The 18,470-nt window shown below is 42.9% G+C and overlaps 1 protein-coding gene across 3 annotated transcripts in view; it reads left to right on the top strand.

Annotated features, from left to right (window-relative positions):
• The window catches only part of EXOC6 (exocyst complex component 6), a 1,184,343-nt gene that overhangs the window by 435,509 nt on the left and 730,364 nt on the right, over positions 1 to 18,470 (top strand). For all 3 annotated transcript variants that reach the window (XM_086922491.1, XM_086922490.1, XM_086922489.1), the window contains exons 9-11: positions 5,322 to 5,405; positions 5,510 to 5,556; positions 5,697 to 5,817. In XM_086922491.1, coding sequence (XP_086778617.1) covers positions 5,322 to 5,405; positions 5,510 to 5,556; positions 5,697 to 5,817 — 252 coding nt within the window. The remainder of the gene's footprint in view (positions 1 to 5,321; positions 5,406 to 5,509; positions 5,557 to 5,696; positions 5,818 to 18,470) is intronic.

Here is an 18,470-nt window from a genome sequence, read left to right as displayed (position 1 = left end):
CATAGAAACCTTCTCAGGGGTCTCACTGATACACCTTGGTCCTTTTAAACCAACAAAGAAGAAATCGGCACCGAAGCTGAAATATAAAATACATATTTATTAACCTCAGCTGAGGGAGACTACGTCACACAGAACCCTTAGCAACTGTATGAGGCCGTCTAAGGAGTACAGAAAACAGGGGCCTTATATATGCTTATGGTTACGTAGTCAGCATAAGACCAAGGGGAGGTCCTTGCTCATGTAAGCATGCAAAATGCCTAACATGGGCATGCAAGATCAGCTTGCTCAACAAAGTGGGAGGAGAGTTACTTCTCCATACAGCAGCAAAAAATAGCCTGACAGATTTATAAGAGGAGCAGGTGCATTCTACTAGCTAGGCCCTTCTGAGCATGTGCAAGGCTCTGAAGAGGGAAACAGCACATGGTGAGCACATGGCTAACTAAAATGGCTGCCAAATACAAAATGGCTTTCAGCTCATGCTAACAAATCCCTGCAAACTTTAACATCCTGGACAGGAATCAAGCGTCCTAGGACCAGTTTCGGGCTTTCAGCCCTTATCAGCCAGGATAGCTTGACTCCAGTGGTCTAGTGAGCCGGGACCCACATCTGGGCATACCCTTCCCATTTTTTTTTTTGTGTTGCATTTTTTATGTTGCATTACAAAGCTGTATTACCAGATGTCTCCCATTCCCAAATGTTGTAGTAAGCTGAAATAGCGCATGTTGTAGGGGTTCAGTTGCTCCAAAATTCCACAAACCTTTGAATGTCCATCTCATAGCACGATAATTCAGAAATTGTCCATGGCCAGGCCATTCCTCCGTGAACGTTTCTAAAAGGATTTACCCTATTCGAATAGCAGTCTCACACTGTGAGAATTCTCACTTCCATCCAGTAAGCTCACTGTTTCGCAGGGAAAGATATAGGGTGCTTTCCATGTGGGAGGCCTATCAAGGGTACTGCTAATGCATACAAGGGATGCTTGAAAGTCTTCACGATGCATCTTTTCCACCTTCTCAGTGCTATTCATAATAATAATCTGGAAGCTTAGGTTCTAGTACACTTCCACATTAGGAGTACTATAAAGGCTCCTCGATTTGTTTCTTTCTCCATCTCTTCAATATATTCCTCATCCCGCCATCTCACAATCCACTATAATTGTGCCACCTGATAGTATAGCTCGAAATCGGGGACACTGATCCTCCCTCTGTGAGTGGGTTCCTGAATTTCTCTAATGCAACTTTTTTACCTCACCATCCCATACCAGTTCTGTAACCAGTGTATGGAGCTGTCTGAACCATTTAAATAGTACCCAGACTAGGAGCTTGACAACAAAGGTACTGTAATCTTTGTGGAGTTACCATCTTAGTAAGGACTATCTCAGCCATATTGAAGTGAAGGGATCTCCATAATGCTACAGACCCCCTCATCCCTCATCACTACTCCCAGGTTGCCACCTCATAGGTCCATCACCTGGTAGTAAATACTCACACCCAAATACTTACAAATGTGAGGGGCCCACCTAATTCCGTGTCTTCTAAGTTAGGTTCTTCCACTCTGACCTCTCCAGTACATAAGATTTTTAACTATTTGCCTTATGCCCGGATACTGCTCCAAAGTCCCTTACAAGTTGCATAGTTGACATCTAGTCCAATACCTCATCACGGACCTAAAGTAATAAATGATCTGCATATAGAAATATGGTATGGACTCAATTCAATATCAGTAGCAAAAAGGAGTGGGGAGAAGGGACAGCCCTGTCGAGTGTCTTGGAAGATATGAGGTTGGTGTGAAAAACAGCCCGAAATGTTTACCCTGACCACCAGGTTTGAGTACAACACCCTAATCCAGTGTTTCCCAAACTGGGGTCCGCGGACCCCCAGGGGTCCGTGACACCTTCCCAGGGGGTCCATAGGCTACAGTTTTCAAAGCACAGAAAAGTGTCCTGTATAATTAGCAGCTTCCCAGCAACAATAAAAGTGTCAAGAGAATGCCAGTGATTAATGTACCTGCTGGAGCGTGAGGAGAGTGTTGTTCAGTGGCAGCTTTGACTTAACTAATGTAGCACAGAGGGTTAGTGTGCCTACTGCAAAGAACGTGTAACATGCATTTTAAAAAGCAGTATTTTATGTGTATAGGTTCGTGGTTACTGCTTTTGTCACAGAGATTCTTTCGTTACCGTGCACTTCATAAGTGACAATCGTAATGTAGCAGAGGGAGCTATAAACTGTCATCAAAGAGCTGCTTGCAAACTGAATGGTACCATTAGTAACTTTTGTTTTTTCCCAGTTATTCATTATCCTGAAGCTGCTAAAAAGATTTATTCGGGTGGAAATACATTTTTAATGTTAAAGTCAGTGCTAGCCACTGTGTTATGTTCTGAATCCTGAGATTTTCAGACCAAGCACTCTTTAAACATTTTATATACACACTGATTTACATGTATGGTTCAATGTCTTTATATGTGTGTGATGTAAAGTGCTCTGACATCCTACAATGGTATGAGAGATGCTGTAAAACAAATGAAATACATGTGACAGAGGGGCTATGTCTTCAATGAAAAATACTAAGGGCCAGATGTACGATCCGTTTTTAGGTTTCGCCTGGCTCTGAGTGTTTGTGTGTGTGTGTGTGTGTGTGTGGCTCTGGGTGTGTGTGTGTGGCTCTGGGTGTGTGTGTGGGTGAGTGTGGCTCTGGGTGTGTGGGCGAGTGTGGCTCTGGGTGTGTTGGTGTGTGTGGCTCTGGGTGTGTGGGTGTGTGTGTGGCTCTGGGTGTGTGTGTGGCTCTGGGTGTGTGTGTGGCTCTGGGTGTGTGGGTGTGTGTGAGGCTCTGGGTGTGTGTGTGGCTCTGGGTGTGTGTGTGTGTGTGTGTGTGTGTGGCTCGGGGTGTGTGTGGCTCTGGGTGTGTTTGTGTGTGGCTCTGGGTGTGTTTGTGTGTGGCTCTGGGTGTGTGTGTGGCTGGCTCTGGGTGTGTGTGTGTGTGTGGTAGTAATTGCTGTCTGCTGAGCTCGTCCAGTAGGGTACAATAGGTCTTACATTTGCGAGAAATTAAGCTGTTGGCAATGTAAATTACAATGCCATTTATTTATCTGTTTTCAAAACCAACAAATAAATAACATTTTTGTCATTTACAATGCCAATAGCTCTAACTTTTACAAAGGCGAAACCGTTGCATTGTAAATGCTTGTTATATGGGCAAACGGGTTTGTGAACCCGTTTGTGCATGCAAAAACCCATTGGGCCATGTACATTGTCTATTTCGCGAGTCGCAATTCGTTCGTGGCTCGCTAAATAGGGTTTGTGACTTGCTATTTGGAAGGGACATTCCCTTCCAAATAGTGAGTCTCAAAACCAGGTACAAATGTTTTGCGGTCACAAAACACTCGCAATTACCACCTACTTCAAGACCCCTTCCCCATGGCAAATGCATGCAAAATAATTTTTTTAGGGCAGGCAGTGGTCCCAGGGACCTTTGCCTGCCCTTAGAAAATGAAACGAAAACGTTTCATTTTCTTTTTTCTTTTAAATGCATGGTAAACGGGCTGCATTTTTTTAACTGCTTTATTTAAAAGCAGTCCCAGACATGGTAGCCTGCAGAGCCCAGAAGGCCACCATACCTGGGAGGGCTGGCATTCCCAATGGGTTTGCAAATCGCGAGAGGCACATTAATATTAATGAACCTTGCAATATGTGACCCCATTGGGAATCCCAAACAGTGTTAAACACACTGTTGTACATTTCATTTAGCGACTCGCAATTTGCCACTCGCAATGTGTCGCCAATTGCGAGGCGCTAAATGAAATGGTCGTACATCTGGCCCCAAAATCCTTAGTACTTTGAGTATTTATTTTGTGTGCACACATGTGTATTTTTTTCGAATTACTGTTTTAATATTTGAAATTTAACTCATACAAATTGCTTGGGGGTCCCCGGCTTCCAGCGGTGACTCAATGGGGGTCCTCAGGAGTCAAAAGTTTGGGAACCACTGCCCTAATCCATCTTATCCAACCAGACGCCATCTGCATTTTAGCCATAACCACCTCTAGATGATTCCAGCACACAGTATTAAATGTCTTCTCGAGGTCCAACAAACCTACCATAGCCTCGGGGTACTCCTCCAAATTTGTCTCATCTAGTATTTTGTATTGCTTCGTAAAATTATATGAAGTATTGGGGCTGGGTATAAACCATTTTTTGTCCTTCTAGATCAATTTGGGTAAGTGATGATAAAATGTGGTAGCCAAATCTTTGCTAAATATTTTAAAATCTAGGTTCAGCATTGAAAGAGGTCTGTACAATGGTGCAGCACTCTAACTTTTACCAGGGAGAGAGGAAGGGAGAGGCACCACCCGGGCCTTCATGGATGAGGCTTAATTTCACCCTTCTTAAAGCCTCTGTGTAAGTCTTGACTAATTGTGGCACTAGTAGGGTAGAGTAAGTCTGATAAAACTATGCCGGAAGTCCATCTATACCTGGTGTTTTTCCTCTGGCCAAGTCTTTGATAGCCACCCTGTCCTCATTCTCAGTGATTGGGCCATCAAGTCTCTTCTCCTCCTGAATGTCTGCTGATCTCAACTGTTCTTTATCCCAAAAGGCTTCCACCATTGTTTAATTTGTCTGGGCATAAAAAGCTCTATAGTATTCCAAAAATGTTTTGTTAATTTGGATCCGTGCATACACTAGTCAGCCGCTAGGTTAGCAATTCAGTATCAAATGTTTTCATGACACCAATTTTTTAAACCCATACTATTGTCCCTTAAGAAGACTGTGTCGGGGGAGGCAGCTTGATTCAAGACGTTGATTATAATGGTGCATAAATACCATAAATTACTCAGACATAGTGTTTGCCTGAGGCTTGGAACTTTAGTTTTCGAAATCTGATGACACCCATCTCTATTTTGGAGCCTGATATGCCTCTTACCTGTTTCATGTGTATAAAAAAATAGTTTTAACAAATGTGATTTACCCAAAGATTAGCATAAATCTTTCAGAATTCAAGGTCAGTGCTATCCAATGAAGCGTATGCCACAGTTGTTTGAATCATTGTAATGTTAAATCCTTAAACTAAACATTTTGTAACGTATAAATGTATGGGATGTACTGTCTTTCTGGTCACATGTTGTGATCACAGTTTCACAGTGATGACTGTTTTTATTTTACTGCTCCACTCATCTCTTTGTAAATTGTGTGATAAAATGCACACCCAATGCCCGTCTGTCACGCCAAAAACCATTTGCAATCGGTGGCTTAATGCATAAATCTCCATTTTACAAAACTGCTCTGCAGCATATGGACGTTTTTAATTGAATCGTATTTGTGTTTTAGGGCGACAGAGAAACATTTGAAAACTACTATAGAAAACAACGACGGAAACAGGCAAGATTGGTTTTACAGCCTCAGGCAAGCATGGTATAGTTGAGCCTTTTATTTGTCATTTTATTTGAGTACAGCAGATTTCCCTTCACTGTGTTACGCTGGTTCTAATTTGTTTTTTGTTTCTTTAATTTATTGAGCATGAAACGGTCGAAGGCTACCGGCGATATTTCAGTCAAGTAGCAGGGTGAGTTAATAGAGTTTTGTAGAGCTGATGCTATCTATGTATTTAGTATTTTATTATTGTTGGACAGAAGTATACACACGGTGCTTTTTGAGCTTTGTTTAGATGAACGTTAGACCGATCTGTGTTCTGTTCTGCTGTAGATTCTTCGTTGTAGAAGATCACATCCTACATGTCACCCAGGGGTTGGTAACCAAGGCCTATACCGATGAGCTCTGGAACATGGCCCTCTCCAAGCTAGTCGCTGTGCTTCGAACCCATTCGGTAAGTAGTCCCTCCTTCTGTTAATCCCACTGAAGCCTCTGCCCTCAGTGAAAGAGACTGGTGTCTAATTGAAAAGTGACACCTCCATCGTTGTGCTTTTGTGTAATTAAAAGGTGCAGAGATTTAAGAGAGGTCCCGCCAAGCTTTTGTTTTTCCCGTCAGAATCAGGCTGTGATTCACAGCCGAGGGCGATTTGCATAATCCTCCGCTGATTTACAAGTGACTGGGCTCTCCAAACGTGCCTTTAGTCCAGCAGTTTAGAATATGCAGCGTTAATCTGCTGTTATTATTGCAATCTGTCCTCATTAGTCTCAACTGACCTCTTCATTAGATCAGATTGAATAGTTCCACACTGAAAGCCCCACCAGGAAATAGTTCCTAATTATCATTCCAAATACCCTGTTTCCAAAATAAACTTTGCCAGCCAGGTCATTTCAGATGCCCCTTAAATGCCACAGAAAGATGCCCGGACTTTACTGTCCTCGTGAAACCCAGAGCACGTGCCACTGTTCGAACTGCCCCACACTATACTACAGGCAAGTATTTCCCAGCTGTCTGCTGTGCCTGTTGGGTAATCAGTGCGACTTAAAATACAGTCATTCGCAGAGATGGTTCGGTGGTGTGTTTCACCCTTTCCGCGCCGTCATCCCACTCCAGCTAGCAACACTCCTTTCTTCTTGCCAGCAGTGCATACAGAGAGGCACCGAACTTTCTAGATCTGGCACACCTGCGCCTCTTCATAGTGAACATTAGGTGCTTATTTAAAGTAATGTTTGTTTGACTTCAGGCTAGCGTAGTAGGGCCACACAATCGACCTCTGCATGTAACCTTGTGCTGGTCACACACACACTCACACAGAGAAGTAGTCACACTTTCTCCGTTGAAACCTGTCGTACTTTTGAGAGACATTAAAACCCGTTGGCAGGCCCCCCATTAATTCCGTAAAGATTGTTGTGTGTAGAAGATGCTTATAAAAATGTTTGATGGGCTGGGTCGTGTACCCTCTCAGAGACCCTCCTGCATGCCACGACTTCAGTTTGGGAGCAGTCCTGTGAGATGCCTAGCCTCCGTATGTTAAAGATACCATTGTTTTTTAAATTATTTACATTTTGCACTATAATATGAACAGTAGACGCACAGTATCGCGTTTATTCGTTCCCTGTATTGGTCTCCTTCTTGGAAATGAACAGTTATGCACATTTGATGCAACGCACTGCATTTTTGATATGCTGTAATAAGTGCCTGCTTTAGTTCCTTGGATGCAAATGCTGAAACGTATTCAGTAAAGTGCAGTGCTTTAAATGGGGAAAAATAAGTGCAAGTAGTCATTAAAATGAACTAGCGGTGTAGTGAGGGGGCGGGACAAGGGACGGGGCTAAGGGCAAGACATGCAGATACTTAACAACTTCTATATTAGTTCGAGCACATACGAAAACACATTGAGAAATGTATTAGATAAACAAAGCAGGTTAACTCATTACACAAAATGAAAGAGAAATGCGATAATATGTTGAATGTCATTCTGTTAATTGTTGTTTGGCACAATACTATATTTTTTTGAGCACAGGAGTAGGAAGAAACTGAAAATATCTCCACTTTGCACCAAAGCTATTATGGCACCAAGAAAATGAAGCAACTCATCATGACCCTCCCCAGAAGATATCTCTTGTCTCTTCCATCAATCTATCCATTCATCCTTTCATCGTACCACTTACCTGCTGATGTCCACCATTTAACCTTTACATTCTATCGTCTATTCAGTCTTTCATCAATCATTCAGTTTTTCACCATTCCCTCTATCCACCCTTCATAACCAAACCTATCCATCCATTCATCTCCAAACCTATCCATTCATCCTTTCTTCACGCTTTCGCTCATCCATCAACCCTTTTACTCCTTTATTCCTTCCACCCTTTGACTCAATCCCTCCTTTCACTCATCCATCATCCACCCTTTCATCCATCCTCCCTACCTTTCATTCATCCAATCTTTCACTTATCCACCCATCATCTGCACTTTTATCCAATCAACCTCCATCTTTCACTCATGCATGCTTTCACTCATCCATCCATCTATTCATCCATCCATCTATACATCCACCCTTGCTCACTCATCCATCCACTTACACATCCACTCATTCACTCACCCACTCACCAACCCTCCCTTTTCACGTTATTTATGAATCTTTGTCGCCGAGCAGACATCTACAAAGTGCCACACATTTATTTTAACATAGCTCCTGCGAGTGTCTTGATTCTCTCTCTTTTTCTTTCACTTTTTTCGTACAAAAGCAGGCATACACACAAACACAGCAGACACAAAAAAGACTCAGGTATGATAAAAGCCATGTTTTCTCTTCACCTACCATGGCTTTTTTAATTGCCACAAGGGCCGGTCTGGCCGTAGCCTGATTGTCACTGCCATGATTCTTGTGTTTGCACAAAGCACAGGATAGTGTGAATTTGATTGACAGCACAGGGCCTGCTCCATTAAGCACAGCGTGATGGTGAGCACCTGACATTATTCAAAGGTGGCCGGGTCCTGCCGGTGCTCACCGGCAGTTCTTAAAAGCAGGTGCTGAGACAAGTCCCTATCAGGCTTTCCGTTTTTGGCCATACCCTCAGGGTAAAAAACAAATCTTAACTCTGCATCAGTGCCATCCTTCCCTGACTTTGATGTAACTTATAAGAGCCTCGTTATAGTGCTTTCACAGTCTCATTTCAGAACGAAAGCATTTTCAATATGCTGTACAACAAAGCCATAGTTGTTGCTTATTTATCTTTTGCAACTAACAACCGTTGACAAAGCCAATAAGCCTGGAATGTTGTAGGTGTAATGTTATTTGTTGTATTATATATTTGGATGCAATGACAGAAACAGCAAAATACCAGTTGGGCAGCACACTATGCTCAGCAAAGTTTTTAAACTTGCATGTTTTTAAGCCACGCCCTTAATTATATTGACCACATCCCTTTGAGAGACCCCCAGTTTTTCATCTCTCTTAAAGCCCTGGCAACCGGAATGTGGTCGTAAATCAAGTAGGTGGTAAGTCGCAAACGGGAAGGGGTCCACGTCCCCTTTGTGACTGGCAGTCAAAACATTTTTTAAGAGCAGGCTGCCTACTGTTAAAAAATAAAACGGTAACATTTCATTTTTCTTTTTTAAATGCATCTCGTTTTCCTTTAAGGAAATTGGGCTGCATTAAAGAAAAATGCTTTATTAAAAAAGCAGTGACAGACCTGATGGTCTGCTGACCCCAGAAGGCCACCATCCCTGTGAGTGCTGGCCATTGCCAATGGGTCACAAATTGCGGCCTGCCTCATGAATAATAATGAGGTTGGTCCCTTGCGACCCATTTGGGAACCGCAAACCGTGTCTGAGACACTGTTGTACATTTCATTTTGCAAGTCGCTAAACATCACAATTTGCAAGTTGCAAAATGAAATGGTCCTACATGTGTTCCTTCATGTATTAGTTATGTCCATGTGATAATCACAATGCTGTTCTCTACATATTGTAATTTTATATGGAAACTGAAAATTTGTCATGTTTATGAGGTGTAATTAATATGGCCAGAGAATGGTATATTCTCAAATGCAAGAATGGTGGCTTGCATTGGGTCCTTTTTGGTAGAATCAAATATATGTTTATTTGTGTGTAATGTCTGTATGGTTTGATATATGACCAGTCTCGCAGCGGTCCCTTACCTCTGTATATGCAGCTATGGTTATTGAATTAAATTCATTGTTCATACCACCAAATGGAGGGTTGCAGGTAACCAGGAAACCTCATTTTGAATCCTCACTTACCCACTTCACCACATTATGTGATATTAGTTAAACATTTTACTACATGTTCCTCAGATTTCTATATCTTGATTTGGGAGCTACCAATGCAGTTCATTCAGCAGTAAACACTATTCAAGAACATTTAGTCATTCTGAAAGGCGTCCTGTTAGAAGGAGTAGGGCCTGCTTCCCCATTGTTGTTATTATGTACTTACTCATCCTTTGATGAATTGGGTGTCTGTCCTGGGTACTGCGAGGAACTGCAGTGTTGTGCGAAGGACTTTGTAAAGCTGATTAAATGCACAGTGCCATTGGAGAGAGACACTGTGTACATGCTAGCAATGACAATGCAGAGATAAAAAAATATTGACCTGAGACACAATTGTGTTGTGGTATGAGAAAAACATCTTGGGGCGCTTTCATTGAAATGATTCAACATCAGTTATCAATTACTTTCTAATTTACAAAACGTAAAACAAGCATTGGCAATGTCAATAGGACCAGCTTTAAAGGGATGTTGTATGCTAATGTAATGCTTTGCAAGTTGTTAGGATGGGAATTTGTGTGGAAGCAACGAACTGTAGAATAAGTCAAAGTCAAAAGATTAGCTTTATTCGGTTAAAATTTAAAACCATCAAAGCACAGGACAATATTTCATGATGTAGATAATCACATTACAAACAAACAGATAATATCAATAACACATTACAATTAAACAAATACTATCAATAATGCATAAACCAAATATATTACATAGCACCATCAAAAAGAAACACTTGGCGTACAAATATACAGATTAAAAAGTTTGTCACCCATTGAGTTCTCCATTTAAAATTCAATAATGCATCAGCTAAATCGTCACACCACAAATTTTCTGTCTAAAAAGAATCACTATGAATCAAGAGGTAGAGGATGGTTACTAATGTAACTGTACTTTGTTTCTTCGCCTGATGGCCTCTGTGATGTAACTAGCTACCCCAAAACACACCACTGAGGATCCAAGTGTTTGCAAGTACGCCATAGTCGGTCTAACTTGCTCAAGGTTACAGCCCCTTAACTATGGCAAAATACTTTTCTTGCGGAATGAAACATAAAAGTCGCAAAAAAAAAACATATGCAAGGTATTTTGCTCAGAAAAATTATCACAGGGGCAAGGCCCCAAAGTACCTTCTTTGGAAATACCCTTTTGGAAATGATAATAGCCATGGGAGCATGTTATACTTAAACCTTAGTAACACAAACAGATGATATGGCTTGTTTATATAGATCAAGTACAGCTGGATTTCTCTCCCTATACTCAGCCTTACAAAACTCTTGACTGAAGGTTTCACCATTTCCCCTTCTTCCCTCATTAACTTTACGTCCTTAATAGCCGTCTTGCCTAATGCGCTAGGATTCGTGAACAGATCAGGGCTGCCCAGTGAATCCATTTGGGTTTTAATATAACGGATCCACGGGATAGTGAGGGCTCTGTCTAGAGACATACAGTCTTGGATAATCAATTGGTTTAGATTTGGTGGCTGCTGTGCCCAGATTCTCAACCAACCTAGTAGTGGGGCCCCAGCGATCTGGTCTGAAATATAGCCAGCCCCAAGGTCCTCATGAATATTAAAAGTAGCAGCAGATGATGGGAGCGACAACAGTTTAAAAAAAAGAAATTTTCTGCTGTTTGGATTTCGCTAACATCTGTGTAGCTCCATACCTCGCTCCCATATAGCACCATTGGGACACACTTAGCGTTATACATTTTCATGAGTGCCGGGAGTGGTGTACGACCCAATCACTTTGCAAACCCTAACAGGGCACCCAATGCCCTGGCTAAGGTATTCCTTTTATGGGCACGCTGCGTGACCCATGACCTTCTGTCATCGAAAAGAATCCCTAAGTATGGGAAGGCTGGGACTTTAATGAGCTCCTGCCCTTTGCAGAAAAATTTCGTCTTTTTTGCCCGTCCCCCACCTATTGACATAGAGTGTGGCTTTTTAAAATTGGTTATTAAATCTAGAGAGTCCATAAAATTAATAAAACAATCTAAAAGAGATTGTAGCCCTCTTGCTGTTCTTGCCACTAAAACTGCATCGTCTGCATATAATAGCGCGGGGATCATTTTTGAGCCAGCTCTTGGGATATCCTTGCAAGATGAAATTAATGCGTCTCCCAAGTTGTTAATATAAAGCGTAAACAGCAAGGTTGCAAGGATACATCCTTGCCTTACCCCTCGCTTAACTGGGCAAGCATCTGTCAGACTCCCATTCTTCTTATAGAGGACCGCTGCCGTAGTATTCTCATGGATGTCAGCCAGGAAAGATATCAATACAGGGTCCAGCCCCATGTCATATAGGGAAGCCCAAAGCTTTTGCCTGTTTACAAGGTTGAAAGCAGTGGACAAATCCATAAAAGCTAGAAGTATGTCCCCCTGCTTTGTGACCGTGTACTTCCCTATGACAAAATGTAAATTAAGGCATTGACCCGTTGCACCCCTTCCCTGTCTGAACCCATACTGTAGGTCCGAGACGATGGAATTTTTTCCCAGCCAGTCTGTCAAGCGGGCTAGTACGGCTTTTCCCATAATCTTTGCAGCAGAATCCAAGAGTGAGATGGGCCTATAACAGGCCAGATCTTTTCTTGAGCCCTTTTTAAATATTGGGACTATAACTGCTTTACATCAAAACATTGGGAGACCCACTTTAGAGGCTGCATTAAAAACATAAGTTAAAATCTTTGCCCATAACCTAGGGTTGGCCCTATATAAATCAGCCGATACCCCGTCCGGGCCTGGTGCTTTCCCCTTTGATGTACACACAATCGCCTCCATTACATCTTCCTCTGTAAAATTGTTTTTTGGGGCCTGTATAGTTTCCCCACGAGGAATGAAAGGTGAGTGATTGGTCTCAGAGTATTGGCCACTAAAGTGTTCCACCCACCTTTCTGGGAGGATGAGACAATCGTTAATTGTATTATCTGTCTCATCAAACACTGGACTATTAATCACTTTCCAGCATTGGGTGCTACTTGTCAGGACACTAGCTTGAATCAATTCATCCCATGCCATCTCTTTTAGCTGGGTTTTCCTTACTTTTATTACTTTTTTATAGGCACTTCTGGCCGCAACAATCTTATTAGTGTCCCTGGCAGACTCTTTCAGAACCTCCAAAAGTGCCGTATGTGCAGTAGTGCAAGCTTGGTCAAACCAGTTTTTCAATTTCTTAGGCCTTGATTTTCCTCGCCGAGTCAAATTAACCGCTACCTGTTTTGTAATGCGGTCAAAGGCGCCAAGGATTACCATTGGCTCGGAATCCATATTTAGACATAAGCTCAAATCCTCTGAATTACTATTATACAAATTATCAAGGAAGTCAGCTGGGGTGATAACCTCCCATCTCAACCTTCGACCCTGACATTTGGTAGCTATATTAGAATTTGAAATAAGGGCCAATGGTATCGCACTTTTAAGGGCCTTGATTTTAATATCCATCATAAGGGGATTGTGGTCACTGAGATCGTTCTGTGTGACACAAAAAAGCCTATTAGGTCCATCAAAAGGCATGATACTAAAATATAATCGATGATACTACAATGACCTTGGCCAATATAGGTTGGGACAGGGGACAGGGTTTCTGCTTGTGATGGGCAGAACAAGTAATGGGCAGATAAAAGACTCTCCAGATACGTCCCGCTCTTCGTGTACTCAAAATGGGTGACCCCCTGCGGGCCGTATTCGTGCTCAATACCGTGTAAACAGTTTAGGTGACAGACATGAATATTAAAATCGCCAGGAATTAAAAGATGGTAGGGTGTATCGTTATTTATATCATTATCATCCAAAAAGATAGACAATGCTCTTAAATGGTCCAATTCATCTGTCCTAGTAAATGAATTATAAAAATGTACCACCAACATTGCAGGCAGATTTTCACCTTCAAGTTTGACAGCTAAAATATGTGGGGAACTTGTCACTACCAACTCCGGCCTATACAGTAATTTGAGGCTAAATAATAGCAAGAGACCCCCCCTCGATCTCCCCATTACAGATGGCTCAGCATTTTTGCTAAAGGATTGATACACATCCAAATGATAGGGATCTCTAGCGTCCCAGGTTTCCTGCAAAGCAATAATATGGTGCGTTGACAGAAAGGCCTCCCAGTTTATGTCCCCTCTTTTTGACCGCAGCCCGGCAATATTCCATGATAGAATCTCTATCTTGTTCTCGAAAACAGTGTGCCCTGTTCGATTTGTCTCAAAGCCCGCTATATTAACCGGGTTCGGTGGTGCCAACTGGCATACGACCTCTTCTTCAATATAAGGCGCCATGGCCAGGGACTTCCCGTCTGCCAACAGCACAGCTTCCGGCCGCCGTACAACAAGCACGTCCCTGTCCTGCAGTCAACCTTGCTCATCTAAATTGGACAGGGTCTCAAAACTATTTAAGACTGGAATAAACGGAGTAAACCCCCCTTGTGGTCTCACAGAGGGCCTATAAAAGTAGCCCAATGGTAGGACTGCAATGCAGGTATTGATTGAGGAGTAATCTTGTGCTTCAAGGATTGTTTGGGCAAAATCTTCTAAAATTGACAATAATACCGTCCCACCTTGTCTTTTTCTGTGAATTGCCAAGCCATGCCACTCTATGCACCATTAGGATGTTATTCGATAGGAATGGACTAAAACCTTTATGCCTAGAGAGCTAATCCACAGTTTTATGTTTTAGCTGGGACCAGGTTTCAACTTGGTCTGATCTCAATGGGGAAACACCAACCAGGACTACAACCAGGGGGCCCGCAGCTGGTGGTAAATCAATAATATCTTGGGCAGGTTTCAAACTGGTCTTATGGGCTTGTCTGTCCTGCCCGCTCCCTTGCCCTACTATGTGAACATTCACCTTCCCGGGCAGATTCTTTAGGGGTTGCGGGGGTTGTACACCCGGAGGGTTTTGGTGCATTTGCAGTACTCGATCTTGCTGTGAATTACCGGGTAACAATGTCTGGCTACCAGAATGCAAACTCCCACCCGCCACTAAATGATCGGGAATGGATTTTCTTGCTATCGGGCGGTCAGTAGCTGTGGTAGTTTTTTGCTTACCCAGAATCTGACCTGTCGCTATGCTCCCTGGCGGTATAGTGGGTACATTACCTCCCCCTACATTTTGTTGGTCAGCACAATTTCTTGCTTCAATATCTTTTACCAAACTCATAACTTTATCCTCAGTAGCCTCAAACTTGGTCCATAAGGGGGCAAGAAAAGATGATATCAATGACTCCATGCGCTCCCAGAAGGCCTGGCTACCCCCTGTGTTACATGATTCATTAACATCAAAGTTTACAGCCTGGCCCTGGTCCTCCCCAACATCAGCGGTACCTGATGTTTTCTCCTTCTGAGTTTTACTTTTCCCTTTGGTCTTATTTTGTGACCGAGTCGCTAGGCCACCCAATGTCCGTTTTGCTAAAGGCTCCCCTAAGCCGCCACTTGCACTGATACATTCCCGGGCCGGCCTTTTCGGCCTGGTTGATCGGGTATCACAAGCTTCCCCTTTATCTATAACGGAAAAGTTTTAGCAATGGCTAGGGTTTGATCCGGAGGGCAGGCCAAATTATGCAGGGTAGAAGGTACCAGACTCCTGTCTTCTATTACTTCAGACACAATACCATCTTGGGGAGTGATACACTCCAATGACCGGGAGTTATGCCCAACTCTTGAATCCATAATTGGGCTTAGCACTACTTCCCCCATGTCCCCATGTAAGTGGTCTGCGGGGTCAATATTTATGAGGCTTATAGGTTGAGCCGCTATCACAGGTGATTTGGCCAATTGAATGTTTCCCATTGAAGATCTCTTTTGAGCTGCGTAGACTCCTAATGAAAGCCTTTTTTCTGTTAGCATTATTTCATGCTGGAGCACCGAACCAGCTCTAACCAAGAAAGCATCCAAGGTGCCTACCACACTCCCCCCTACCCCTACCTTCTGCCCCACTCTGTTTTGTTTAGAAGTCATAGCCCTAGGTTAATATTGTGCTCTTTACTAGGCACTTTCAAATGATTTAGTCTTACAGTTAGAAAGGCTAAAGTTGACAAGAACACTCACATTAACAGTGTTGCTTATAGTTTGCCCAATAATCACTCCGAGGGTAGCCCCCTCACCGCTTAAGAGCAAAGCGGGCAGCAAAGTCTACAGTTCAATGTCACAAAAAATGCTTTCCGCTTGCTTTACGTCCGAGTTTATGGGTTAGAGGGGTGGCCCAGCCCAGCCTCTTTTGGCCTCTGACGGCTGTGGACGGTCCAGCCCTTGTCCCGGGCCTAACCCGGCGCGACCACGATGCAGGGGCTCTCCTCTGGTTTATGCGCCTCCGGGCGCGATGTCGGCGGTGGCGGCTTCCGCCGCAAGGGTTCCCAGGGATTGTAGTCCCCCCTCTCCCCCTCTCCTCGATGGGCGCGCTACGTTGGTGAAGAGCAGCGGCAGCGAAGGGGGAGACCAGGGAGACTGGCAGCGGGACAAGGACAACAGCGGCAAGCAAAGTATATGGCCCAAAACTCTCTCCTCAGAGCACCCGCTCCACCGGGGCGCTCCTCTGGTTTATGCGCCTCCGGGCGCAATGTGGGCGGTGGCGGTGGCGGCTTCCGCCGCAAGGGCTCCCGGGGATTGTAGTCCCCCCTCTCCCCGATGACCGCGCTACATTGGTGAAGAGCAGCGGCAGCAGAGGGGGAGACCAGGGAGACTGGCAGCGGGACAAGTGCAACAGCGGCAAGCAAAGTATATGGCCCAAAACTCTCTCCTCAGAGCACCCTTGTAGAATAATATTGGTGTAAGTTAAAAGGTTAGGTGACAGCTACACTGTCAAGCCAGACTTAAACATCCATGTAGGTTAATGACTGGCCTCCTTCCATCAGTTCTGCTGCCAGAGAAAAACACAATCAATGATCTAATTATTGAGGGCACTTTAATAACATTTCATATATCATAATATCATGTGTGTGCCCCTAAAAGTTCAAGCTCAGGGAGGTGAGTAATTAAACATAATCATCACAGCTGTGTGGAGGGCAAGCACTTTTTTGTGTGGAAGCACAGAACTTCTGCCCAATTGAAACGTACTTCTGCCTCCCAGCATATGGGTGGAGCCACAGGCCCTCTCTACTGCTGCTCACATAACTGTGTGGCGATACCTGCACTGTCGAGCCAGACCATAAACAGTCATTACAATTATTTGCAGAGCAAAAATAATTTTAAATAGATTAGATTTGTGATCCACAACCTTTCCAATCTACCAATCCCACATAACAAATCATCTTTGTGCAACCCTGCCCTTACTTACATTCAAGCAAATCTCCTCACTTCTGGAGAATAAGGTCCTAATTTTAACAAGCATTGGCAAAACTAATCGTTTTGGTGTTAGCTGCAAACCTTTTATCTTTATCACTGCTTGTTTTGCCATTGTTTTATGAAGCATTATTGATGTGGGAACTGCTGGACCATCAACAATATTTTAAAAAAAACAAAATGGAATAAAAGCAAAAATATTTTTTTGGTCTCAGAAAGCACACCAATGCCATAGTAGTCCCTGGCACGAAAGGCAACTACTTTGTGTGGATGTGCTCTTTGTGAAAGAGTGTATAATACAATACTGTAGCAGAAAATGCGAATGACATAGCAGAGACAATGGATGAAGAGAACTGGCTGGAAACTTCTATAAGTATGTATATTAGATATAGAATTTCACTAAAATCAAAAGGTCTTGGCTAGACCTAAAAAGGACCTCTGAAAACATGCCTGAGAACATTCAAAGAACACCCTGCGTCCCTTTTTGAAGATATGTTTGGGCATCCAGGACAGAACCTGGACCCCTGACAAAGGCTCATCTCTCCCCATTGCATGAGCTATAGGTAAAGTACCCTTGTAGGACCTGATAGAGGTGTATTCAATTCAATCACTGCTTTATTCGATGGATGATTCAAACAATCATAAAAGCAGTTAAAAACATACAGATATTACATAATAAAAATTGGTTTTAAAAGACATCACGATATAAGTCGAGGTATAAAACAACTGTTAGTTCATACAATCATTAAAAAAGAACATACATATGTGGAAACCAAATAAACGTCCATAGTCGTATACTAAGACTTTTCCTTAGATGAGCAACTTAAAAAAAAAACATTGATATTCCCCATACCGAGTGGACGTTATCTAGATATTGTAAAGCAATAAACGCCGGACGGGCACTGTCTGATCCCCAGGGTTTTTAAAATTGGGACAATCCACGTCTTTCTTAAATCGCTATGAAATTTACAGAATAAAAATACATGGATGGTGGATTGATCTGAAGCATTATCACATGGGTACAATTTCAGTTCCCGGTACTAGTCGCGCATTGTTGGAAAGCTTACAATTCTGTGGAATATTCCAAACCCAAATTGTGTCAATTGAAACCTGTCATAAATTCCAAGTACAACAGTTAAGTATGGTTGGGTGGTAAAACAAGTTAAAATCATTTGATTTTGCTGTACACTGGGCTTGGCAATCTCGCCAGACATTCTTAACGAGTCCAACAATAGAAGCCCCTCTTTCTTTAGGTCCTTTCTATTTACAAATGACATGCTATTTGGTTTGATAAAGTATTCCAGATGGCCAAGGTCCTTCATAAAATCTTGAGCGTACCTTAACTATGGGATTTTTGAAGCCCCTTCCAGTCTTAAACAATCTGTTAGGATATCCCTATTTAGTAAGGGCTCCACTTTTGACTAGATCTTGTGCCATAGTAAAACGTGCTCCACTTTTTTTTAGATCAGAGATATAGGGTATACCCAGCTCGGCATGACAGGCGTATGTCGAAGAGCTACTCGGAACAGACAATAAAAACTTCAGAAATGCATTTTCC

The sequence above is a fragment of the Lissotriton vulgaris genome, chromosome 5 (genome assembly GCF_964263255.1).
Source record: "Lissotriton vulgaris chromosome 5, aLisVul1.2, whole genome shotgun sequence".
Lineage (NCBI taxonomy): Eukaryota > Metazoa > Chordata > Amphibia > Caudata > Salamandridae > Lissotriton > Lissotriton vulgaris.
The sequence above is the reverse complement of the archived record's forward strand: the minus strand, read 5'-3'. Positions and strand labels throughout refer to the sequence as shown.